A 26962-nucleotide genomic window follows, 5' to 3' on the forward strand; every position below is an offset into this window, starting at 1 on the left:
AAATTTTGGGCGCTTGTTAACATTTTAGTAATCATATGGCAGAAGAATTCCCAAGCTGCAATGAGATATCCTGGCAGAAAAAGAAACTACCAAATTAGTCATATTTGGAAACTGATCAGACTGTAGCTGCTACATTTGGGGGTTTTGTGGTCAGCAAAGGTACGTAATGAATCTTTGGGGGGTTGTAAACATTTTTGTCACCATCTGGCACGAGGATTCCCACGCTGGGATGAGATATAGTGGCAGAAACACCAAGAAACTACCAAAGTATTGATATTTGGGAACTGATCATACTGTAGTTGCTGCATTTGGGGGATTTTGTGGTCAGTAAAGGTACATAATGAAACTTTGGGGGCTTGTCAACATTTTGGTTACAAAATCTTGGAAGAATTCCCACGCTGGGATGAGATATAGTGGTAGAAAGACCAAGAAACTACCAAAGTAGTGATATTTGGCAACTGATTAGATTGTAGCTGCTGCATAATGGATGTGACCCAAAACAAAATATTTCTGGGTTTTATATGCAGAACAATTCTCCAATGAAATTTTATGTTGAAATATTCCTCATTAATCTGTGATTGATAACAAAAGTAGATAAAAAAAGAACCTGAGAAAAATATGCTAAACCATGGTAAACTAATTTCAAAAAGGCCTTCTATGCATGTAGCACTTCAAGGATGATGTGCAATATCTTCAGGAAGTTCAACCAACCAAATTAACCATGTATGCAGGATGATATCATGAGAGCGGTCAGGGGTCAATGTTTTTCCTTTTTTGAAAAAAAGTAGATTTGGAGAATTCTGATAACATCAATTGTTGAAGTAAAAAAAAAAAGAAAAAAAAAATTGAGACCCCTCAGCCTTCCTGGATTAATCCTACCTAAAACTTGCAATGTCTTTTTTTCATGAAGGATTGAATGGTGTACGTAGAAATTTATGAATGTTATCAGGCAAATAAAAGAAAATATACCTGTGGCTTGAAGCTAACACAGGGGGAAGGAGAGAGATTATAGAAGAGTATTAAGGAGACATGGAACACAGACAAAGGTATCAAGAGGAATAAAAAAAATTGATCAATATAAATTGATCAATATACAACATCGCAAATTCATCCATCTTGGTAGTGATTGCAGTGACCTGTAACTCTGTCTTTCTTTTTAGGCGTACGTGACCTATAGATATTAATTTCTAGCACGCCTTAAATTGGATTCGTCATCCTATTCATAGAGTATTTGGCGTTCAATTACGGGCATGTGGCACACAGGGTGCTTACGACTCCATGGACAACACCCGCCTCCCGTTGCACTCCCGGCAACAAGACAGGACTTGTGCTAAGTTTGGCACGGGGGGCGCCTGACCTCAAGTGACGTCAAGCCAACCAAAATTCCCGGGCGCAAAGACTTTCCCTCCGTGCGCAAAGCAAATCCATATTTGAATTTTATTATTATCACAAACAGTCTCCAGGTTGCAAAACAATTGGTAAGTTTCTTGCATCCTTTCTCATCTCTCAGAGACACTACATTATGATTATAATCCAGCATGCATCCTGGTTGATCATTCTCATCAGAGTTGAGTATGATCAAGATGTGTGAAAAAAGATGCAACTTGGGAATGAATCAAGAGTGCAAGGCTCAAAGGTCAAGAGGTCCAGGAGTTTGAAATTCTATGCCAGGGGGAGGCCTCTACATGGTCTAGCTTGAGTGTGCGCGCAGGCTTGAGCTACACAGCGCTAGTCCCTTTCCTGCCAGTGGGCGCAGTGGGAAGTGCCTTGCAAGAAGTGCAACCTCCTGCTAGGGAGTAACTTGAATGTATGTAATCCCTGAGTTTTGGTGTGAGAGCCCCATGTACGGTGGGGGGTTCAAAATTGATCCAGGAAGCTGTCCAGGTCCGAAAATCCAGGAAAAAAATCAGACCTGGAAGCTCTCCTGGGGACCTGGAGGCCTGTTTAGCAAGAGGCTCCAGGAGGGTCGTTCCAGGTCCAGGAATCAGGCCGAAACAACAGGAAACAACTTCATCAAAGACTTTTTCCACACCCCGGCCACCCCCGACCCACAAGTATAGTGGGGCCTATCCTCCTCAACCGTATACACATGACAGAAAGAACCGGCCATTGGAGCAGCTCACTGCACCCTTGATGGCCGGCACAAGACATTCATTGAGCAGAGTACATACACACTCCACCATGACCAATGGCCGGTCATTAGGCTGTATATTCTTAATGGCCGGCCTGGTCATCAATAGGAGTACACTCCTTCCTTAACGCCGGGTCTGTACTGGCCATCAATAGCCATTTGCTATAATTCTTGATGACCAGTTTGTTCCGGTCATATACGTACTCCTCAAGATGACCGGAACAAACCAGACATTGAGAGGAATATGTATGTACCTCTCAAGATGACTGGAACAAACCGGTCATTGAGGAAAATGATTACTTTTCTTGGTGGCCATGACGGGCCGTTCATTGAGGGAGTATGTACTCCTCCCGACGATCGGAACGAACCGTTCATCAAGGGAAGTGATATGAGTAATCACTTCCCTGGGTGACCGGCCCATTCCGGTCATCTAGAAAAGTGCATACTCCTCTCGATGACCTGTTTGTTCCGGTCATTGGGAGGAGTACATGCTCCCTTGATGGCTGGAACAAGCCGGTCATTGAGAGGAGTAGGTCCTTTCACTTGCTGGAAAGAACCAATCATCTTGAGGAGTACATACTCCTCAAGATGACCAAAAGGACAGTCCATCAAGGGGATCTCCCAACGACCAAACGGACCAGCGTACTCCTCCCAATGAACAAACGGACCAGCCATTGATGGGAGTACGTTGCTCCAGGTGGCTGGTGTGTACTGCTTTGGCTGACCAGCCAGTGCTGGTCAACGGAGGGGAGTGGTGCTTCCAGCAGGGTATGTGGTACATACACCCTTTTGAATGCCGTGGATTCCTACTATGACTGCAGGGAAACCAAGCCGGATTTTTTTTTGCAGAACTTCAGGACCCCGGTTGTGGGAGGGGACTTCCTGAAACCCCAGACTGCCAGACCTGATGCTCAAGAATGCGAGTACAGGTGGCTTTTGACCAACATGGGGAATTCAAAGTTGAAAGCCCAGAACCTCTTTTTTGGCAGGGATTTTTTTTCCTGGAATCTGGGACCTGTGCAAGCTCCTGGAGACCTGTATTTTAATTTTGAACCCCCCTAGTATGAATTTTTTGCAGGTGGCCAACTTTGTTCCCCAAACGGCCCCACTTCCCGCAGGAAATGGATCCCTCCCCCTTTACCATGGGAGGGTGTGCTTCTCTCTGCCACCAATCCAAACCCATCCTGCGCCCACCACCAACCCACCCCAGCAGCCCACCAGTGCCACCACCATCACTTCCATTGAATTGACTTGCCCATTCCATTATCAATTCCACCAAATCAACCCCAGCAGCCCACCAGTGCCACCACCATCACTTCCATTGAATTGACTTGCCCATTCCATTATCAATTCCACCAAATCAACCCCAGCAGTCCATTAGAATTTGGGACCTTGGACCAATCTCATCCAGCCATTGGAACAGTCAAACAGTGATTTGTCTCTGTTTATCATCAGTTTACAAAACCAAGATGATTTCTAGACTTGAATTGATCATTTCCATGAATAAGCTATGTGCAGGATGGATAATCACTCCTGTGAGCATTTGGTTTCACCATCCAAATATATGAAGACATTCAAATTGGATTCTTTGTCCAGGAATATAATTCAAAGGCAAAATTGTTTGGAATACCATTATCCCACATGGAGGTACATTTGCAGCAGCCCAAAAAAACAACTCAATTCTGCCACAATCTTTTTGTATTACCTCCTGGTTGCCAAGGGCACCTTGGAAACTTCCCAAATCATCTGTTGCTTAGTCCAAAGATATCTGGTTGTCTTAGCTCAGGTAATTATACTTTTCCAACTCTATTCAATCAAGTCATCATCATCCATAAGCTCATTGAACACATTTTGTGTGAAATTCTAGAGAGATTCTATTTTTAAAAAACCTCAGGATCATGCACGCAAGTCCCAGCTGTGAAGAAAATCCATCCAATGGGCCCTCTGCAGGTGCACAGACTGCAGCACCCCCCACCAATTTGGTTAAAAAGCATATCTGTATTCACAAACCTGCTCAACACCTCACTGGAATTTATGAGGTTGGTGTTTTCATCAATCCTAAAAACCCCAACAAGTGCTTGCAAATGACTCCAAAAAAAGTGGCTATTTGGGCCAATGTTATTAGTAGTAGCATGGGCTCTGTAGTGTGGCCTCTCATGTACATAGCTAACATATACATGTAAGCAACCACACGTTCATGGTTCAAGAGGCTGGAGATCAAGTACTCTTCCTTATCCTGAGATCTACCATACTAGGATCCTGAACCACTGATACCCTGACCCTTGAACATCTCTTCCTCTCCATTGACTAGTTCATAACATATTTCAGGATCTACATTATGGAGACAAAGATATTGAACTAAGAAGAGCACCAGAAACCAAATCACTCTGCCTCCAAAAGCCTGAAAATCCCAACTCCAAAACCTTGTGCATCCCCATTCAATACATATGTAATTCCCAGTTAAGGTGTTCAAAGTTGAAATCATAAAATTTTCATTACATAAATCATAAAATCATAAAAATTTCAAATGATGATTTTATACGTACCATTTTAGAAATGTTGCTCTAATTTGAGTGTTTGGGTGTACATATTTTTTTTACCTCAGAATCTCATGATTTTATGGTGTTATGATTTTATGCAAGTCAACTTTGAACAGCCTAAGTGACTACAGATAATCCTACCCTCTTTGGACTTGTGGCGGATACATTCAGGGGCCAATGTTTTCAGAACACATCCTGGTTGAGGACATCATCCTCTGACAAAATGGTTCTGTGCTGCCACTGGTAAGAATGCAAACACAGGATGATCCACCACATGTGAATTGTTGGCGCCTTACACACCCCTTCTTTAGTATTGAAACAGTCTCTATCGCATGATGCTAAAGGATACATATTATAGATGAGCTGAGCTGATGAGAATGAAGTAGTAAAGAGAAAACATGTGATCTAAAAGTCAAGTGTAGAGACGACTAAAAGTACAAATGTGACCTGAAAAACCTCTAGTCGAAAAGATAATGCAGGGATGATTAGGAAACGGCGTCGATGTGTCTACAGCATCTATTGGCGCCACATTATACGATCGATACGGGTTGATCGTGGGCTCTTCATTTACCAAGTTGAAAACAGTTCAATATTACGCAATGTTGTCTGGATAAATGTCAGTGGTGGAGGTTACCATCTAGGGTCAGCAAACAGAGTTTCAGGGTTGTTGGCGGGGGTTTGGATGTTGCGCAACACTAACGCCATAGAAGGTTCTTCAAATTAGTCCAAACTTCGGAATCAAGATACAAGTCTGGAGATAGAAGATATGATCAAAAATGCTTTCAGTTGGTCAGCAGTCTGGAAATGAAATCGTACCCGCAGAGACGCATGCGCTATGGCTTACACTGCATACTGTTGATCAGACCACCTTGCAGTCTCTCTCTTCGCCAGCGGAAAAGCCACATGACAGCGCCCCAAGTAAGAGCTGCGTAGATTTCAAATATTCGTTTATCGATTGGGACCGAGGCTGGGTAGGGAAATCCGGGTGGCCGGGGCATTCCATTTGGAGCAAGGTTTTCATTCGCAAGTGGGGGCTGTCTGATACTTGAAGGACTAGGAGTGTTCTGTGTCACGATTATCCCAGGATGGCTTGAGGCTCTCGGGGGGCTTGCCCGAGGTAAGAAGGAGGAGACCACCCTAGAAACGCAGTACAACACGATCTTATTCAAACGCATCACAAGGAATCAGTTCTGAACTCGGCAAATATGATAATTTATTTAACAGATTATTGTCACAGACTTGCTCATTGATGGCATTTCGTTCTCCGAATACAAGCCATCCACCAATTAGCCCAGCGAAAAACGTATCGGCGTTCTTTTCTTTTCCTCCATTCACTTTTCGTTGGAGCAACAAGGCGGTTTTGTAAATGGTGACGAATTTACAAAGGTTTAACGCATGTTGTCTGGTTGCGTTGACCACAAACCGAAGACGATCCTTCCATCTGCGTTGAAAAGAAGAAGCCGGTCAGTTCTGATAGACGAAAGTGTTCCTTCATGGTTCAATTGCTCACTCACGGTCTATCTCCATGAAAGATCAAAGTCATGACCAAAGCATGTGGAAATCGGATTTTGGCTCCATAGACCAGGCCGTTACGAGCACCCTTGAGGATAGCTAGGATGTCATGATATCGTGGGTCGGATACAAAGGCGTTCAGAGAGTCCATGTCAATGACTGATGCCAGGATGAATTCGATCGCTTAACACTTCAACCCTTAGCCACGTGGGATATCCGGTACATAATCCGGGATAACTGTTGAGGGACCGCGGATCGGGCCAGATATCTGAAGCCCGAGTTTCCAAAACCTGCGGATATGGGCGGATATTTCTGGATCTGAAGCGGGGCTTTTCACGAGCTTAACAAAGCCTCACTGTGAGAGCCCCGAAGGGGCAGCCCCGCAGGGTCTCTGTCTCACAGAGAGGCTTACCTGGAAAAACCTGTACCTGGCCTGAGAGCCCCAGGAATATCTGCCTGTATTAGGCTTTTTTTCACATTTTCCTTTTTTAAAAATCAACCGTTCATCTGTTGAAGTCGCCCCTCGGGACTTAAGGAGTGCTCGGCATTGCGCTTCTTTTGATGCAATTTGAGCCTTGTAGCTCCCAATATAAGGCCTGATCCTCCCGGTTGAAATTTCCAATCATGGAGGAAAAGTGGCCGTGTAGGGAGTGAGATTTACTGTACAGAACTGTACAACTCTATTAGTCATCTCAAAGGATTCTCGGAAAGTGAGCTCCTTTGAGCCAATCTCCAGCTCATGGGAGGAGGGCAATGGTGGCAGGCCTACCACCAATTTGAAGAGGAGATGCAGGTCTTTCACCGGTTCAAGAGGCGGGCAACATGCCCTCTGGGAAGTGGGGGATTTGGGGGCACAAAGTTGGCCACCTGCAAAAAACACCAACTGCACGCGGGGCTCTCACGCCAGGAATTGTGGATTGCACGCAAGTCCCTCCCTGACGGGAGGTCGCACTTTGTGCAAGGCGCTTCGCGCCGCGCCCCCCGGCAGGCGAGGGACTTGTGCTAAGTTCGGGCTTTTCAGGATGCAGAGGCTCAGCGGAATCACACACAAGATGAGAGGAACCTGGCAGAGGGCCTGAATATGAAAAGGAACTGGGGGAAAAACCCCCTACAAGAGAGAGGATGCCTTGTAAGGGCACTTCAAACACAAGGACAAACAACCCCTGGTTGCAGACAAGCAACTACAGCCGCAACACCGCAGGGCAAATTCAACAAGGCCGTGGCACCACAACCCCGCGGCCATATTCTTCAGCAAGCTTAACTAAGCCTCTCCAAGGAGGCGCGAAGCGTCTCCAAAGAGCAACAAGGGAGGCTTTTTTCTTTAGCTAAGCAACCAAGCCTCGCGGGACTTGCTGGCTACCTAAACATTTACCTAGACGGTGGTGGATGCTCTTAGTCTTCACCCTCTGCTTCCTTAGTCCGGAAGAGAGCTTCCCTCTCTCCCGGCTAGGTAAGCTCCTTTCCACTTTCTCTCATTCTGTCTAGTTGTACTTACGAGAGAGCTTCCCTCTCTCCCGGCTAGCCCTTCTGAAATCCAAAGCCCCCACCGTTTGGAACTAGAAGCTCCAAAAGGCTCCGTCCTCGTCCCACTCGACCGCTTTCCTCGTTGTCTCCAGTGAGGGTCCACCGGACCCTTACAGCCAGACACAATTTTCTTTAACACTCTTCCTCACATATTTTTGCCACTCCTGATGGCCCACAGCCAATTATTTTGAGTGGTCTGGATACAGCTGGCCCGCAGTACAGAATTCTTAACTGACAGCCGGTGCAACTTCAACTTCAGCACCATTTTATGAGAGAAATCAACACCATGCTGTTGCACCATACACATGAAAAAAACGTACCTATGATGAAATAATGCTACACATAGAAGAAAATTAATGGAAAATGGTTGCAGGTGAAAAGATATAAGATGATCAAACTACAGGAAAAATGGTGCTAACCACACTGGGATGTGCGTGTGGATATAATAATTGACTGGATGACTTCCTGTGATCAAGATCTGCAGGTCTCCAAGAAGTGATCCAGAACCCAAAAAGCTAGATAAACGTTTTGGGTCTAAATCAACATCTGTGATGGTTTCAGATGTAACGGGAAGTCCTCCACTGTTTGGATTTCTTAGATTAACTGTTGAATTATTTCTCCGGCTGGTTCTAGGAGCAACGGAATATTTGTGTGCCTTTTAACATCCACTAATCTAGCCCCTTTCCCTTGAGAAGCTTTATTTAGGATTCTACACTGCATTTTTCAGTCAGTTGTAGTTTAATCTACAAAATTGTACAATTTTTACGTTGTTGTGGTGGCCCATTTGGTTGACCGCTAGTAAGAAGCATTCTTGCCGCTGCTGCCAGCAATATCAGCAAGTCTCAGATTCATTCTCACCCTTCAAGATTTTCAAGATTCAAGAGTTCATGCCTCAAGACCCAAGATCCTCACTCATTCCTCAAGATCCTCAAAGTTTCATCTTCAAGACCCTCAAGATGTGATCAAGAACCTCAAGCTTCAAGATTCAAGAATCCACACCTCAAGCTTTCAATTATCAAGACCTCAAGATCCTCAGCCTCTCAAGCTCTCAGTTTATTCCTCCCAATCCTTCTCATCCTCTTCCACAGTTTCATTTCCCCCTCTGGTCCACTCCCTTCAAATTCTTGGTCCCAACACAGCATGTGCTGTGGGTTTGTCTCTTGTTTTGTCTGTGGTTTTGATTCTTCTTCTCCCTTTCTTCTCTTTCCATTGGTGGTTGATTGTTTTTTGTATGTGTAAGAGCCCACGATGGCTCTTCACTGGAGGGAAACTGGCACTGGGAACGGGAAAGGCTGAGCCTTCAGAGCTTTCTAGAACCAAAAATGGCGTGGATTGCAGAAACCTAGCTCAGGAGAGATGGAAGGAGCATCTCTGCTTCAGGACTATCTACAAGGGTTCTGAGAAGAAGGAGGAGAGGAAGAGAGAGAGAAAGGAAACTGGGCAGACTCACCTAGCTCAGGAGAGATGGAAGGAGCATCTCTGCTGAGCTAAGAGGGACAGGGGAACTGCTGGACTAAGTGCGGGTCCGAATGGGATCCTGTGATCCTTCTTGTGACATCCCCAAGGGGGGGGGGGGGGAGTTACAGTATGTGTCTGCCTCATCTCTTTGGTTTCTCCTTTTTGTCTTGTGTTTTTGTTTTCTTTTCTTTTCTCGCTGTTGTCTGTCGTGTGGTGCGCGCGCATGGCGCGCAAGGAGATAATGAAATGTATGTGACTGGTCGCCTCCCTGAGTCCAAGTTCGCTGAACTTGGAGGATGGGATAGGCATGCCATTCTGATCCAAGAATAAGGGCATCACCTTTTTGATCATCAAGAATCCCAAGTCCAAGTCCTTCATCCAATCCCAGTCCCTTCCAGAATCCTCACACATCCAAACCAACAACCGCCGTTGAGACTCCACAACTCAACGTTACCTCAAAACCACTTCCCCACAGCTATTACTTCAAATCCTCACGACTCATTTCGACCATCCGAGAGGGCAGTCTCACAACACCTTTTCCCCTCCCAGTGCTGCCGCCAGCCTAGCACCAAGCGGAGCTCCATATCGTGTACTAGGCAAGATGCATACTTGAAAATTAAAGCCTATTGACACTGAAAACTTACAAAATTATGGTTCATCCCTTGGTAAAAATAGGGGGAAAATTGAATCCGGTAATTTCACATTTCATATTTCCCGGAGTACGAGTGCATGTTACACAGGTTTTATCAGCTTTGGCGGGGTTTGATACTTGAAGAATATACATTTTAAATCAAACCACTTTACTCCCAATTTGATATGGGAATTGGAATGTCAGAAATAGGCCACACATATTCATCCACCAGTTTGCCAATCCTCTGAAGTTGATATATCTTACAAGTATGTTGCATAATGTGATTTTAAGTGCTTTTTGAATGAACGTTTTTGCAATGCAAACAGTTTCCTGGTACTTGGCTAAGGATATATTTGAGGATGAATATAGTTGCATTCTTGGAAAAGCTTCTGTGTAGTGAAGCTCACTTATGCAGTTGTAATAATGATGAAAAAAAAACATCAGCAGAGAGATTCTCACGGGTTGACATTGAGTGAAAGATCATTTCACATAAACTTGAACTACAGTTACACTTGTATTGGGAAGAAATTGAACAAAGATTTAAATTCAACACTGAACTCACATCAGACCAGATTAAATACAAAATTACGGCCTGGCACTCTCTAGAGAGTGCACTGCCACACTTTCTTCCCTGGTGAGACATCTATTTGGCCGCGCCCTATTAACTCTTGGATGATATTTAAATCTTTTGACCGGCATTCCCTTGATTCCATCAACCAAATAAAAATAAAACTGACAGGAAAGCCGGGTTCAGATGATGAAGCAAGGTGTTAGTTACAAAAGAAAATATCTGGGGGAAGGATCATTGATTGAGGATGTAAAAATGTCGCTTACGGTGGATGCTGAGAAGCGTGATCACAGTGGAAACAATCAGTACCAGTTTCATTTTGTGGGATCCTTGAGAGACAGCTGGTAGCCAAGGTGTGGCCGCAGGATTGGTTGAACCTGCAGGCAAAAAAAACGACACATATTGTGATCTACTCAGCACAACCACACCAAAAGCCTGGGATGGTGGTGCTGCAGCTAACTGGTCTGACTTGCAGCTACATTATGATCTTTCCATTTCTCTCACTATCAAAACACAAACAAAAAAAATAAATGAAAAAACCATAATATTTCCAAGCAGAATAGTCTTTCATGCAAATGTACTTGGTTTCTGTCTCTTTTCTTCTCTAACTAGTGAAATTGCGGCTTCGCCGCGGGAATGCACAATGGAGCACTTCTGAGGTATCATCAACATTCACCAGTACTGCTTATTGATCCTTGCACAAAACAAACAATACAAAAATCCAACACACAAATACAAACATACTACAACAATGATAACAAACATAATGCCTAGGAAGTGGAACATATACCTTGTATCATGAGTAACTTGTTCTATACCAATCCCCAACATGTCAAGAATTTATTGACTCACAAAATCTATGAATCTGCGGACTTGATTACCAACAGGTTAACTACATTGATTATAGTCTTCTCACATGCTGCTTCTGCACTCACAAGACCGACAAGCAAACCTAATCTGCTTGTGGCACGCAAAAGAGCAACGTACAGTTGCCCATGCAAGAATACTGGCTGAGGAAGGAATACCCCCACGTGGCCCAGTGTTTGTCCTTGTGCTTTATTGATTGTCATGGCAAAGGCGAGATATACAGGGAAATCACACTGGGAAAATCTTGTAGCACAGTTTGCATCCGCTTTGTGAATCAGAACTGTTTTTGGGAGCATCACTTCTACACCACCTTTTGGACCTGTCATTAACTTGCACTTCAGGATGTGGGGCTGAATCCCTTTGATTAGGAGCCGCTTTCTATTGCACAACCCACTGCAGAGGGTCAGGTTCTGAATGCATACCACGGGCATTCCTTCTTTAAGTCAGAGCAGCGGCATTGAAAAGCCCGGAATATGCAATTTAGCCAATGATTCAGGTCCCACTGTCTCGTCACAATCACTGAGAACTTGATCTACTGCCCAAATTTCAAGGTGTCTGCCAGGAGGGTGTTGATAAACGCACACCCATGTCCCGTGGGCACACCCACGCCCACGCCCTTCGGAAAGGGTGTGTGGGGCTGCACGCTAGCTTAACTAAGACCCTCTCTTTGTGGAGGGGCAGAATCTTGATGCCAAATTGTGGCATTTTGTTGCTGATTATTCAAGGATTCAACCATGGTGGGGATAGATGCCACTGCGCTGGGCCCAGGTGCACTGGTGACTGAACTATGTACTGGCTGCTGTGGCCGAGACGGCTGATTTAATAATCAATGACAACATCATGGCCTTTGAGGGGTAAAAAAAAAACAAGTGAAAGAAAATGGGGAAGATATTTGAACCTTGGAGGAAAATCCGGCAAATCCATCCAAGGATTCTTCAAAATACAATACAAGAAAGCTGAGAATCAGAGCTACAACATGATATAGGAGGCTTTGAATTTTATGCTGAGAGAAATGAGTACATACCACTGCAAGAAAAACTCTAGAAACTGCTTGCAGTTGAGATGAAGCAAGCTTCAATCAAGCCTCAGCTCAAGCTGGAGTCAAGCACCCAAATTCTGTGCTGGTGCACTTGAGTGTGTACCTTGTTCAGCATCTGAATGTTGAAAATTCTGTAGTTCTCATGCAGTAGGCTGAGGCAAATGAGCATCCCCCTGAGCACCCTTTTATTTTCTTTTATTAGACACTCCATGCACCATTGAATCCAGCCAGAATAACATAAAAAGGGTATGTACACATGAAAGGAATATGTATAGATGAAATAAATATGTATGCATGAAAGGCAAATGTGAGAAGGTGTATTACCACATAAAAGGGATATGTACACATGATGAAAGGGGTATGTATGCATGAAAGGGGTATGTCAATTAAGGGGTATTTGCACATGAAAGGGATATGTAAACATCAAAAGGGTATGTAAACCTGAATGATGAAAGGGGTATTGAAAGGGATGTAAAAACTCGAAGAGGACATTTCAACATGAAAGGGTCATGGAAAAATGATGAAAGGGGTATGTACACATTGTGAAAGGGATACATGCACAAGAAAGGGATATACACACCTGAAAGGGGTATGTGCACATAAAGTGCTATGTACACATTTTTAAAGGGGTGAATGCATACAAAAGGGATATGTGCACATGAAAGGGGTATGTTCATATGAAAGGGGAATTTTCACATGAAAGGGGTATTTGCACAGGTATCAACTCCTGTACTGAGGTTTTTGTACCTTACACTCACTATTGCATAAATTAGGCAATGTGCATGGAATCAACCAGTGCTTGATTCTTGCATGAGGGACAGCTTGCCTTGAGCTCTTGCATCTCAACTGCAAGCAGTTTCTAGAGTTTTTCTTGCAGTGTACAAGAGATGTAAACACAAAAATCATGATTTTCTGTGGAAATGTCTTTCAGCCTCAGGCAAAGAGTGGGACTTTAGTCCTAAGCCTCTCCTTTGGAGACGCTTCGCGCCTCCTTGGAGAGGCTTAGTTAAGCTTGCTGAAGAATATGGCCGCGGGGTTGTGGTGCCACGGCCTTGTTGAATTTGCCCTGCGGTGTTGCGGCTGTAGTTGCTTGTCTGCAACCAGGGGTTGTTTGTCCTTGTGTTTGAAGTGCCCTTACAAGGCATCCTCTCTCTTGTAGGGGGTTTTTCCCCCAGTTCCTTTTCATATTCAGGCCCTCTGCCAGGTTCCTCTCATCTTGTGTGTGATTCCGCTGAGCCTCTGCATCCTGAAAAGCCCGAACTTAGCACAAGTCCCTCGCCTGCCGGGGGGCGCGGCGCGAAGCGCCTTGCACAAAGTGCGACCTCCCGTCAGGGAGGGACTTGCGTGCAATCCACAATTCCTGGCGTGAGAGCCCCGCGTGCAGTTGGTGTTTTTTGCAGGTGGCCAACTTTGTGCCCCCAAATCCCCCACTTCCCAGAGGGCATGTTGCCCGCCTCTTGAACCGGTGAAAGACCTGCATCTCCTCTTCAAATTGGTGGTAGGCCTGCCACCATTGCCCTCCTCCCATGAGCTGGAGATTGGCTCAAAGGAGCTCACTTTCCGAGAATCCTTTGAGATGACTAATAGAGTTGTACAGTTCTGTACAGTAAATCTCACTCCCTACACGGCCACTTTTCCTCCATGATTGGAAATTTCAACCGGGAGGATCAGGCCTTATATTGGGAGCTACAAGGCTCAAATTGCATCAAAAGAAGCGCAATGCCGAGCACTCCTTAAGTCCCGAGGGGCGACTTCAACAGATGAACGGTTGATTTTTAAAAAAGGAAAATGTGAAAAAAAGCCTAATACAGGCAGATATTCCTGGGGCTCTCAGGCCAGGTACAGGTTTTTCCAGGTAAGCCTCTCTGTGAGACAGAGACCCTGCGGGGCTGCCCCTTCGGGGCTCTCACAGTGAGGCTTTGTTAAGCTCGTGAAAAGCCCCGCTTCAGATCCAGAAATATCCGCCCATATCCGCAGGTTTTGGAAACTCGGGCTTCAGATATCTGGCCCGATCCGCGGTCCCTCAACAGTTATCCCGGATTATGTACCGGATATCCCACGTGGCTAAGGGTTGAAGTGTTAAGCGATCGAATTCATCCTGGCATCAGTCATTGACATGGACTCTCTGAACGCCTTTGTATCCGACCCACGATATCATGACATCCTAGCTATCCTCAAGGGTGCTCGTAACGGCCTGGTCTATGGAGCCAAAATCCGATTTCCACATGCTTTGGTCATGACTTTGATCTTTCATGGAGATAGACCGTGAGTGAGCAATTGAACCATGAAGGAACACTTTCGTCTATCAGAACTGACCGGCTTCTTCTTTTCAACGCAGATGGAAGGATCGTCTTCGGTTTGTGGTCAACGCAACCAGACAACATGCGTTAAACCTTTGTAAATTCGTCACCATTTACAAAACCGCCTTGTTGCTCCAACGAAAAGTGAATGGAGGAAAAGAAAAGAACGCCGATACGTTTTTCGCTGGGCTAATTGGTGGATGGCTTGTATTCGGAGAACGAAATGCCATCAATGAGCAAGTCTGTGACAATAATCTGTTAAATAAATTATCATATTTGCCGAGTTCAGAACTGATTCCTTGTGATGCGTTTGAATAAGATCGTGTTGTACTGCGTTTCTAGGGTGGTCTCCTCCTTCTTACCTCGGGCAAGCCCCCCGAGAGCCTCAAGCCATCCTGGGATAATCGTGACACAGAACACTCCTAGTCCTTCAAGTATCAGACAGCCCCCACTTGCGAATGAAAACCTTGCTCCAAATGGAATGCCCCGGCCACCCGGATTTCCCTACCCAGCCTCGGTCCCAATCGATAAACGAATATTTGAAATCTACGCAGCTCTTACTTGGGGCGCTGTCATGTGGCTTTTCCGCTGGCGAAGAGAGAGACTGCAAGGTGGTCTGATCAACAGTATGCAGTGTAAGCCATAGCGCATGCGTCTCTGCGGGTACGATTTCATTTCCAGACTGCTGACCAACTGAAAGCATTTTTGATCATATCTTCTATCTCCAGACTTGTATCTTGATTCCGAAGTTTGGACTAATTTGAAGAACCTTCTATGGCGTTAGTGTTGCGCAACATCCAAACCCCCGCCAACAACCCTGAAACTCTGTTTGCTGACCCTAGATGGTAACCTCCACCACTGACATTTATCCAGACAACATTGCGTAATATTGAACTGTTTTCAACTTGGTAAATGAAGAGCCCACGATCAACCCGTATCGATCGTATAATGTGGCGCCAATAGATGCTGTAGACACATCGACGCCGTTTCCTAATCATCCCTGCATTATCTTTTCGACTAGAGGTTTTTCAGGTCACATTTGTACTTTTAGTCGTCTCTACACTTGACTTTTAGATCACATGTTTTCTCTTTACTACTTCATTCTCATCAGCTCAGCTCATCTATAATATGTATCCTTTAGCATCATGCGATAGAGACTGTTTCAATACTAAAGAAGGGGTGTGTAAGGCGCCAACAATTCACATGTGGTGGATCATCCTGTGTTTGCATTCTTACCAGTGGCAGCACAGAACCATTTTGTCAGAGGATGATGTCCTCAACCAGGATGTGTTCTGAAAACATTGGCCCCTGAATGTATCCGCCACAAGTCCAAAGAGGGTAGGATTATCTGTAGTCACTTAGGCTGTTCAAAGTTGACTTGCATAAAATCATAACACCATAAAATCATGAGATTCTGAGGTAAAAAAAATATGTACACCCAAACACTCAAATTAGAGCAACATTTCTAAAATGGTACGTATAAAATCATCATTTGAAATTTTTATGATTTTATGATTTATGTAATGAAAATTTTATGATTTCAACTTTGAACACCTTAACTGGGAATTACATATGTATTGAATGGGGATGCACAAGGTTTTGGAGTTGGGATTTTCAGGCTTTTGGAGGCAGAGTGATTTGGTTTCTGGTGCTCTTCTTAGTTCAATATCTTTGTCTCCATAATGTAGATCCTGAAATATGTTATGAACTAGTCAATGGAGAGGAAGAGATGTTCAAGGGTCAGGGTATCAGTGGTTCAGGATCCTAGTATGGTAGATCTCAGGATAAGGAAGAGTACTTGATCTCCAGCCTCTTGAACCATGAACGTGTGGTTGCTTACATGTATATGTTAGCTATGTACATGAGAGGCCACACTACAGAGCCCATGCTACTACTAATAACATTGGCCCAAATAGCCACTTTTTTTGGAGTCATTTGCAAGCACTTGTTGGGGTTTTTAGGATTGATGAAAACACCAACCTCATAAATTCCAGTGAGGTGTTGAGCAGGTTTGTGAATACAGATATGCTTTTTAACCAAATTGGTGGGGGGTGCTGCAGTCTGTGCACCTGCAGAGGGCCCATTGGATGGATTTTCTTCACAGCTGGGACTTGCGTGCATGATCCTGAGGTTTTTTAAAAATAGAATCTCTCTAGAATTTCACACAAAATGTGTTCAATGAGCTTATGGATGATGATGACTTGATTGAATAGAGTTGGAAAAGTATAATTACCTGAGCTAAGACAACCAGATATTTTTGGAGCTTTGCCCAGGTCAAGAAAGGCAGGCTGCTCAGCCCTTTGAGTTGGTACCAATTCTGGTTGTATCATTTCAGAATACTGATTCAAGCGAGCTAATCTTAGAGTAAAATGCAGGTCTTGTGGGTAGGAACAATTCAATCTAACAAGAGGCTTTGATGAATATTAGTAAGAGGTAATATTGGCTTGGGAAGCTGCTTGTATCATTTCAGAATACTGATTCAAGCAAGCTAATCTTAGAATAAAATGCAGGTCTTGTGGGTAGGAACAATTCAAGCTAACAAGAGTCTTTGATGAATATTAGTAAGAGGTAATATTGGCTTGGGAAGAGGACTGGACAAGATCATTTGAGGCAAGATATTCAATGTGGTGACATGAAGGATACAACCTATACAGCAGGTGGTTTATACTACTCAGAGGTATCAGAGGTAAGGGTTGGATTTTGGATCGGGGAAATAATGAAGACTTCCACAGAGTTCATTGTAATCAGTGCTCTGGGAAAAAGTACCCACAGTGTTTGTAGATCTTGTAACAAAACTCAGCAGTCAAGATATCACCAGTGACTTGACGGATTTCCCATTTGGAGTTGTTAGTGTGATTGAGAACTGGCGAGGCTCGCAAGCTATGTTTGATCAAAGCAAAACCAAGCTCAATTGGATTCAATTTGGGCCAGTAGGGTGGCAGGTATAATAGCCGTACCCCGGCCACATTGCAAAGCTCCTGTACTCGCTCATCTCAATGGAAGCTGGGGTTGTTGCACACCAGAACAGAGTTGGCATTGGGTTAGGGATTCATGCAAGGCAGCTGGAGCAGCAGTACACAGTCAGCTACAAAATCATCAATGGGATAAATAGACGGAGTTTACCAGATCATGCTCCAAGAGGTGTTCAAACTTTCACCCATTGAATGTTTCTTTGGTGGTTGTTAGGGCTGCCAGTCCGTCAATTGAGATGGCAGCAAGAAGGCTTAAGCAAAGGGGGTTCTGGTTGATTATGAACCAAGCTGCGGGGGTCCCTTGTGGCGACCTAGCCTGCACTCAAAGGAGATCTCTGTCACAGAATGAGCTTTCATCTGACCAAGCAAAACAAGTTAGCCTGGTCTCAGAGGAAAAGATGAGGGAAAACTAACCTGTGAAGACCAAAAATTCCACAGGGAAAAACTCCATGGGTTTGATATACAAGTACTTTGCAAGGATTGATTGTCAAATGTTTCTGGTCTTGGGTCTCTTCAGTGTGATCAACCAAGGCTGGATGAGGTTCTGGTGAACCGCCTCAATACTGAGCAGGACCCCGGTTGAGTTGTACAGATGTTTTCGGATTTCTTCCAATAAAAGGCCTGGCTCCAATCAGACCAACTCAATGATGAACGCGCAGTCCTCTCTGGTCATCTTGGCTGGTTGGCCCCTGGCCTTGTAAGTTTCTGGATCCTTCACAACACAACGAGTCTCTTGCAACAGGTTGAGCCATTGAGAAAAAGACTGGCGGGATATTGGGGCGCTGAGTAGATTGCGGATCTCCAGCAACCCCATTCCTTGATGTGCCATCCGGATCACGGCAATTTTGGTGGTGGGGGTGTAGGGATGAAATACCATTGGAGGCAGTGTTGTAATGGTAAGGGGTCGGGGTGGTTTTTGATGGATGGCCGGGTGGTGGGTGGGATGGGTGGGTAGGATGAATTGGCTGCTTGAACACAGCCTCAGGATATCACCATCCAACCACAGGTGGATCGATGATGTCACAATCCTGTGGCAATAAATATCCTTGGCACAAACTGCTGCACAGCAGCTCAAGCGCATAACTTTATGGCGCAAAAAGTTCACCCAAGTCCAAGCTTCAAGCAAATCACAATAGTAGCCCGGCTGACAATGTGGGTTGGAAGGAATTCTTAAACATTTGGCTGGGCAGCCTCAAGCCAATGTAGGACCTTGGAGGACTTCCTGTTGATCTGGAAAAACAGATCTGAGCGGACAGATTTCAGATTTTGCAGGGAAATCTAGGTCCCCCCAGTGATCTAGAGTTCCAGATTTCCCTGCGAAATCTGAAATTCCAGAGTTACAAAATTGAAGGCAAGTCCTCCATTAGGGCATGGGCACAAGTCTCTCCTGCAAGCGGAACAGGGAGGGACTTGTGGTGTTAAGTTCGGACCAATCCCCGGAGCGGTTCTACCGGGGCTCAAACAAGCCTCTACAAATTTCATTGCTTTTATACATATTGACTGGCAGTGGAGGCTGTCCAGGCCTGTGAATTGGTCACAAGGGCGCCCGACCTCATAGCGTGCTGGTGAAACCAGACGAAGTGGCGTTTTCAGCTCCAAAAACAAGCTTGCGAGCCTGCTTGAAAATCAAACCACTCAAGGCGATTCAGCTCTTGGTCTTCGTTCCAGGCGGCCAACGAGATGGGATGCGTGCCAGGAACAGCCGCCGGACGCAACTGTGCCGATTGCGGGACAGCAGACGCTGCTTTTTTCACGAAGGGGGGGAGTGGTTCCTCCAGCGCCTGGTTTATCACTTCTGGATCCTCTGCGCTTGTCGGAAGGCCTGGTGTAAACACTTGGGATTACAGAGTGATCAGTAAGAACACCCTTGGGGGGAAAACTGTGGTGTCCTTCCGTGATCCATCGCACAGCCACACCACGCAAGAGCCAGCAGCAGAAGGAGCCGATCACCGATCAGTACAAGAGCCTGCCCAACAGTTCGCCTTCTAGTTTCCACAAACCCATCAACCAAAACCAGACCACTGAGATATCAAAAAAAAAAAAAGAAAGCGATATGAACTCGAGTGCCGAAGAGCTTCAGAGCGGACGCCTGTTCGATGTTCGCGACTTGGTGGTCGTGGTCACGGGCGGCGGGACAGGGATCGGACAGATGATGGTCCGGGCGCTGGTGGCGAACGGGGCGCGGAAGGTGTACATCGTCGCCCGCCGGCTGGACGTCCTCGAGACCACCGCGAAGGAAGCCGCCGCCGAACCCGGCCAGATCGTCCCCGTCCAGGCCGATCTGTCCAACAAGGCCGGCGTCGAGGGGCTCCGGAAGAAGCTCGAGGCCGATGAGCCATACATCGACATCCTCGTCCGTCTCTCTCTCTCTCTCTCTCCTCAATATCCAAACATCCCCCAGCTTCAGGCGGGTTGACCCAGTTTGCTGGCGTTGACAGATCAATAACTCGGCCATCGGCGGCCCCGAGTTCGACGGCGCCGTGAAGACCGTGGCCGAGATCGCGGCCTCGATGTGGGCCGCGCCCGAGCCGGAGGCGCGCACGCTGCTGGAGACCAACATCCTGGGCTACTTCTACGTGTCCGCGGCGCTCCTGCCCTTGTTGGGGAAGTCGCCCGGCCACCCGCAGATCATCAACATCTCGAGCAACGCGTCCTTCGGCAGACAGGCCATGGTCGGCATCCTCTACTCCTGCTCGAAGGCCGCGATCACCCATCTCACCAAGATCCTCGCCACCCATCTCGCTTCCACTAACGTCCGTGTCAACGCGATCGCCCCCGGCCTCTGTCCGTCTCTGCCTCTCTTGCCTTTTTCTTCTCCTCCGTACTTATCGCGCTCCCCCCCTTTCTTCTTGCACGGAGGAGCAGTCCCGTCCGAGTTGACCGCCGGCGGCTCAGACGTCCACAATAAATCCGTGCTCAAGGATACGATGGGGCTCGACATCCCCGAGGGCCGAGCGGGGATCGACAAAGAGATCGCCGCTGCCGTCCTGTACCTGGCCGTAAGTCCGTCCCAGAAGCCGGCCATCATCTCTACAGTGTGTAAATAACACGCTCCTCTTCCCGTTTCTGGTATGTAGAGTAAGAACCAGCAATACACGTCCGGCTCGGTCATCCTCGTCGACGGTGGAGTCTTGAACCTCATGCCCAGCAGCTACTAAAAATGTACCACATATCACTTATCTGCTTTTCAGTATGTGCCGTGACTGATCAAGTCAAAAGCCTCCTGGAAAACATTTGTCCCGGGCTTTTCCCTCCAAGTTGTACATAAAGACTAGCAGCCCCTCTTCGACTGCTTTGCACGATTATCTAAACAAAACAAGCATATTTTTAAACGTTTGAGTAAGTCTGATTGAGCACAAGCTATGTGTGTCAGCGAAGCTCAGTGGTGTCAGAATCAGATGATTATGTAGTGCACTGTTAACTTCTAAGAGCATTCACATTGGTTGGCTAAACTTCCAGGTCAAGTGAACCTGAGGTTTGATTTCCGGCTAAGGCTAGCTGAATTTTAGCCTGAAATCAAGCCTGAGGTTTGCTGCCCTGGGGTGAGCCCAGAACAATGTGATTGATGGTTGAGTTAAGGTGCCAGAAATGGGCAAGATAACCCAACAGATACATATGCAGTGTTTTATGCTGCTCTTGGGGCAATGGTGCAAGAAATGCAATACATGTATTGTATTGTTTTTTTAATGTCTTGGTGTATTTGTATGTACTGCATTGGACACCCAATACAACACATTTCATTACCAAAAAAAATGTATTGACTGTGCTGATCCACAAGATTTTACATTTGGGGAAGGCAATAAATTATATGCAAAAAATTGTATTGAATTAGGGTGTTCAAAATTGATTTTTGAATATCATTTTAGATAAAATCATAAGATTTATCAAAGTTTTGAGAGGTGCTTGAAATGAAGAGAACCCTCAACTTTCACCCCATCAAAAGTTTGGACATGTAGATCTTATGATTTTATGTAGAAAGTGGTTTGAAAATCAATTTTGAACACCACAAATATAAAGAATACAATTATGGTGTTCAAAGTTGGTTTGCATAATTTTATGCATGCATAAATCATAGAATCATAAAAATATTTTGGTGAGGAAATTTTGTATTACATAATCAGACAGTCATAGCCCCTGCAAAAAGGTTTTTATGATTTTATGATTTATGCATGCATGAAATTATGCAAACCAACTTTGAACACCATAAATACAAATAACATGTATGTATATGCTGTACAAAAGAATATGACACATGCCATATACAAATACATCTATTGTATTTGTTGGACGGTTGCTTGAGGGCAGCAATTGACAAGCCCATGCCAGCTATATTGTGCTCCAGAACAATTAACTGACTTGTGATTCAAAAGTTAGGTGTGAATGTTGCTATGTATAACAAGTTCCACCTCAAATATGCTTGAATGCAGGGCTTGTCCGCAGTTTGGTGTGAAGCAACACAGTGAAGTGTATTGTGAAACGGGAAAATACACTGGATGACTTGCGGTTGATTGTGGGGCCCTCCAAGGAAATAGATTAGACTTTTCAAATCTGAAGAAAGCTAAGTAAATATGTGCTTCTGTTGTCCAGGTTCTGTAGATTTAATGCCTGCAGTGGGCTCCTAGAAAGCCAGTGTGGGCCAGGCCTCAATGAACAGTACTATGCAGCATACTCCGGTGGATGTCCTGTCTTTTTGTAGCCCTTGGTGACTGCTCTCTCCTGCTTGAATAGTCTCTTGACAACTGGTGGCAGAGTGGGGATTGCGGGCTCTTGATAGCCCGTACCACTGGCCATCAATGGATCCGCGAGTGCTTCCCTTGGCTCCTCTCGATGGCTCTGGTGATGGAGAGACAGCGCCCAGTGGACAGTCTGTGGTTGGGTGTTCTGCCAGTGGAATTTTGATTCTGAATGGATATTTATGTCCGCTGTGCTGATCCCGAGTGTGTTCGATGGTTTCCGTGGGGCGGAGTGTCAAATCGACTGTTCTGGCTGCTGACCGGCCAATCGCCGTCCACCTCGAATCATCCGCCGGAGACTTCCATCCATCCTCAGCAACCACCACCACCACAGCCACAGCCACCCCCACCGCCACCACAGCCATGCAACCACATCCACAACCACAACCAGCCCCTGACCATCATCGACCACCCCCTATCATCCCAAAACACCTCCGCAGACTATCACTCTCGCTCACCAAAAACCACCAGCCCACCATGCCCGACAAGCCCAGCCGCAACTCCTTCTGGGCAGGCCTCGCACGAAAAGACCGATCGACCAGCTCACGAGTAAGCAGACAACACAACCATACCACACAAACACTGACAAACTAGGTACCCCCACAGAAAAACTCATCCGTCACCCTCGCCGCCTACCCCAACCAGGCCATCTACAAGACCTGCACCCTCGACTCCATGCTCCCCAGCCGCACCGGGCCCAGCCGGGTGATCGCCGTCGTCGGAAACATCCGCCGCGGCATCGGACGCATGGTCCTCGAGGAACTCGTCGCCCAGAAGTTCATCGTCGTCGCCCTCGTCGACAAGCCCGACGGCGAGTTCAGCCGCGCCGTCGAGACCCTCGCCAGCAGCCCCAGCCTGTTCCACGCCTTCGCCGTCGAGGGCGGCCTGTTCAGCCAGGCCATGGTCCACCCCCCGCCCCCCGACCAGCTCGCCAAGCCCTGCCTCACCGAGCCCCTCCCGACCACCACCAGCAGAGCCTCGCGCAGCTTCCGCTCCTTCCGCCTCCAGCCCGGACCCACCAAGAAATCCAACAACAACAACAACAACACCACCACCACCACCCAGCTCAGCTCGAGCACGACCGACTACAGTCTGGCCTCCACCACCCAGCTCTCCTCCCGCGCCTCCCTCCTGCCCACCGCCACCACCCCCTTCGAAGCAGCCCGGGCACGGACGATCGCCGAGCTCAAGAACATCTTCCAGGCCTACCGGGTCGACACCGTCATCTGCAGCTTCGAGCCTCAGACGCTCGACCAGCCCGCCGGCCCCCGGGCGAAAGCACGCAAGGAGGACGAGCACCAGTTCGGCCTGCCGCCCGGGGCCGAGCGCACGCGGATCGAGCGCATGGAGCGCACCGTCCTGGAGGCCTGTCGGGCCGCCGCCGTCGTCGCCCGCTTTGCCGTCGCCGTCCACCCCTCCACCCTCGCCCCCAACCCGCTCACCCCCCCGCCCTCCCCCGTCATCCCGCCCCACCTCGCCCCCACCCTCGCCGAGCACGCCCACATCTCGCTCTGCGAGTTCCGCTGGGGATTCACCATGAACGAGCTCGCCTTCGACCCCGCCCTCGTCGACCCCGTCTCCGCCGAAACCGCACTCGGCAAATGGCTCCCCGAGCCCCCCCGCGCCCGCGCCGTCGTCGACTTCGAGGCCCGTCGCTGTCTCGTGCCCGCCAGGACCGTCGCGGGCCGCCGAGGAGCAGAGTCGGGAAAGACCCAGGGCAAGTGCAAGGTCGAAGCCGTGTGCATGACGTAAGTGGTGTCTTATCTTCTTGTTCGCCCGCGGGAAGACCGGCAGACGGCTGACTCTAAGCGCAGGCTGGCCGAGGACGTCGCCCGGTTCGTCGGCCTGGCGTGCAGACTCAGGGAGCCCTGGGACTGGCCCGCGGGCAAGATGGTCGGCGAGTGCGTCGGCGGCGGGTGGGAGGAGATGGTCGAGACGATCGAGAAGGTCTCCCGTAAGCGCCCCTCCGCTTTCTCTGGCTCTGATTGTGAAACCGGCAACTGACTGGGGTTGTTTGGGGCGGGGGTGTGGGCAGGCAAAAAGCTCGAGCGCCAGTTCGTTTGTGTGGGGAGCATGAGCTCGGGATACGCCAGCGACTCGGGCTCGTCGGCCTCGTCGCTCGACCACCCGCAGCACCCCCAGTCGCCGCCGCCTCCGAAGATGATGATGGCGCCGGGCGGCGGGGAAGAAGTGTTCCGGTTCTCGGACGCGTTGCGCGGCCGGCTGGCGGCCGAGAAGCTGGACGCCTCGGCCGTCCGTCTGCGCGAGTTCGTCCGCGTCTGGTTTGCCCCGCTCGCCCGCCCGCCCGCGCTCGTCGTCGACGGCGCCCGCATCGCCCGCAAACGTGCCCCCGTCGGCCCCGCTCACTCCCCCGCCGCCGTCGTGGCCAGGAGACCGGGCGAGGCCTCGGCTCAGTTCCTCGCCGTGCCCCCGCTCGCTACGAACGGCCCACCGCCCTCACCCGTCCGCACCGGCCCCCCGCTCCTCCCCGCCCTCGCCCCCTCCTGCACGTCCGCGCTCGACTTCAACTTCGTCCCCACCGTCGCGCCCTTCAGCCCCGCCCTCCCTCCGCCCTCGTCCGCCCCGCCCGGGGCACCGGCGCCCTTCATGCACGCCTATCGGCCCCCGATCCCCGTCGGCCCCTCCCGCGCACCCGTCGTCTTCCTCCCCGACCCCCCCATCCAGTCCGGGCTCCCGTTCCCGGGCCAGCCCCGCCAGCAGCTCCTGGCCCCCAATGGGCCCCCGCCCGCCCCGCTCCCCCCCGCCAACACCGCCCATCGCGCCCTCCCCCGCTCGCCCCTCGCCGCGAGAGTCGCGTAACGGCCTCCCCCCTTTCTGCTTCGTTGGACACTTGCTTTCTTCTTGCTCCATTCTCCCATCTCTCTCTCCCCCCCCCGTCGCCCCGTCCCGCGCCGGACGGGCGGGCGGCGGGGCTAATTATCTTATAGCCCTTCCCACGAACACTCGCGTTTCTAGATCTTCCTTGTCCCTTGGGCCCCTCTCGGGCCCCTCATCCGCTCGTCATCCCCTCCATACACACTTATACACTGATATAGATACACCGATGTATACTCTCACTTACACTCTTACATGCTCCCAAAATCATCACCGTCCGCGGCCCAGCGGGTCGTCCACGTGTGTGCTTGAGAAGCGTGGCCGGTGGATGTGGGCTTTCGTGGACGTAGCAGGCCCTCGGCGCTTGCTCTGGCCTGGGTTCTGGCTCGGCTGGCCGCCGTGGTGGGACGCGGGCCGGGGACGCGGGGCCGGGGTGCAGGATGTGCGCGTGGGCGCGTTTGCACGGATGCAGGGATCGGGACGGGTGCGCCCGTCTTTGCGCCCCGGGGGGCCGCCACCGCTGCGCATGACGAGCGCCGTGCACAACAGCCCGGGCTCCGGGCAGCCTCTCGTGCGCGGCTTGCGGCGGCCCGCGGGGCGTCTTTGGCGGCGCCCGTTGCGGCCCCGGGACGCGGCTGTCTGCGCGCCGGTCTGGCGGGGCCCGGCGCGGACGGCTTCTGCGAGCTTCGTCGGCCATCGCCATGCGCACCAGCGCTGGGACGCGTGGCGGATGCGCGGCGGCGGCGGCGGGCCTCTGTGCAGTGCAATACAACGATGTGGGAAATATGCAACGCAGACTCCCTGTCGCGAGCCGGCCGGGGAGCAGCTCTAATTTGCTACTTGAATGTGGTCCCCGAGGAGGCCAGTGGGTCTTCCGAACGCTGCGCTGCAGAGCAGCCGTGAGGCGCAAGGAATACACAGGTAAAGAAGCCAAATACAGCTAGCTTAAACTAAGCCTCTCAAACAGAGGGTCCGGGGGACCCCGCCCCGAGGGCTCTCCGTAGGAGAGGCTTATGCATAATGTCTGAGAGCTGGCAGACAAGGGAAGGATTTTCAACCCTAAAAACACAAAAACAGAATTTAAAAATCAACAACACATGTACAGAGAAATCTGTAGACAGTTCTCTCAGCAGTACTGATGCACACCCTCACCCAAGTTTTTAAGGCATAAACTCCAAAACTGATTGAAGGAACCTGTTTTGAAGGTCAAAGGAATCCTGAAGGATATTCCATTGCTCTGAAGATCCAATTTTGGATTTTCTGATAATATGCACAATTGAATATCCTATCTGCAACAATTGGGTGTCTGCAGGTGTAGGATCTGCAGATATCTGCAGGCTTGTGAATCCAATATCCACAAGGCATGATGGTTGTAATCCCTTGGTTTACATTTCTTTGTGTTTATTCTTATTTTTAAAAGATTAGTACAAGGAAAATGGTTGGGATTGAGGAGATGAGACCAGCACCATTCAAAAGCTGAGGTTCTGAAGTATATTTTGGTTCTGGGACAGGTCCACAGGAGCTGAGGGGGAGGCTGGGTGATGCTAAGTGTTTTTTCTCCAGTCATTCATGATTTCTTTCTCAGCCAAATCTTTGACTTTGTGCACAAGTCCCTCCCTGCGGGTGGGGCCGCTTTGCGGCCAGCCACAGCGAGCCTCCCACCAGGGGGGACTTGTGTCAAGTTAGCCAAAGGAGGGACTTACACCCAATGTCCAAGTTTGGGCTGACAGAATCAGAACTATGTCTTTTTTCAAACGTTTCTGGCTTCACCCTTTCCCTTTGGGGGAACAAAAGATTCCCAAGATCAAGGAGACTCTCTCCAAATCTTTCTGAATTTTTCGAGGCCTTCAGA

The 26962-nt window shown here is 48.5% G+C and overlaps 5 protein-coding genes across 5 annotated transcripts; 3 read left to right on the top strand and 2 right to left on the bottom strand.

The window, feature by feature from the left end:
* Positions 1 to 5263: 5263 nt before the first annotated feature.
* On the bottom strand, positions 5264 to 6334 carry PtA15_8A69 (uncharacterized protein; the record flags this gene model as incomplete). Its single annotated transcript, XM_053172155.1, has 5 exons — positions 5264 to 5277; positions 5372 to 5422; positions 5516 to 5831; positions 5911 to 6112; positions 6186 to 6334. 5 exons carry the CDS (start codon positions 6332 to 6334, stop codon positions 5264 to 5266), a joined length of 732 nt encoding a protein of 243 aa, XP_053022723.1.
* Positions 6335 to 14386: 8052 nt separating this feature from the next.
* On the top strand, positions 14387 to 15354 carry PtA15_8A70 (uncharacterized protein; the record flags this gene model as incomplete). Its single annotated transcript, XM_053172167.1, has 4 exons — positions 14387 to 14535; positions 14609 to 14810; positions 14890 to 15205; positions 15299 to 15354. 4 exons carry the CDS (start codon positions 14387 to 14389, stop codon positions 15352 to 15354), a joined length of 723 nt encoding a protein of 240 aa, XP_053022724.1.
* Positions 15355 to 19595: 4241 nt separating this feature from the next.
* On the top strand, positions 19596 to 20700 carry PtA15_8A71 (uncharacterized protein; the record flags this gene model as incomplete). Its single annotated transcript, XM_053172178.1, has 4 exons — positions 19596 to 19895; positions 19981 to 20326; positions 20408 to 20541; positions 20620 to 20700. 4 exons carry the CDS (start codon positions 19596 to 19598, stop codon positions 20698 to 20700), a joined length of 861 nt encoding a protein of 286 aa, XP_053022725.1.
* Positions 20701 to 22369: 1669 nt separating this feature from the next.
* PtA15_8A72 (uncharacterized protein) lies at positions 22370 to 25095 on the top strand (the record flags this gene model as incomplete). Its single annotated transcript, XM_053172189.1, has 5 exons — positions 22370 to 22406; positions 22790 to 22824; positions 22882 to 24023; positions 24090 to 24229; positions 24311 to 25095. 5 exons carry the CDS (start codon positions 22370 to 22372, stop codon positions 25093 to 25095), a joined length of 2139 nt encoding a protein of 712 aa, XP_053022726.1.
* A 266-nt stretch (positions 25096 to 25361) lies between these two features.
* PtA15_8A73 (uncharacterized protein) lies at positions 25362 to 25807 on the bottom strand (the record flags this gene model as incomplete). The annotated part of the gene is made up of 2 exons (XM_053172200.1): positions 25362 to 25711; positions 25783 to 25807. 2 exons carry the CDS (start codon positions 25805 to 25807, stop codon positions 25362 to 25364), a joined length of 375 nt encoding a protein of 124 aa, XP_053022727.1.
* Positions 25808 to 26962: the final 1155 nt, after the last annotated feature.

This window comes from Puccinia triticina, chromosome 8A, assembly GCF_026914185.1.
Source record: "Puccinia triticina chromosome 8A, complete sequence".
Classification (NCBI taxonomy): Eukaryota; Fungi; Basidiomycota; class Pucciniomycetes; order Pucciniales; family Pucciniaceae; genus Puccinia; species Puccinia triticina.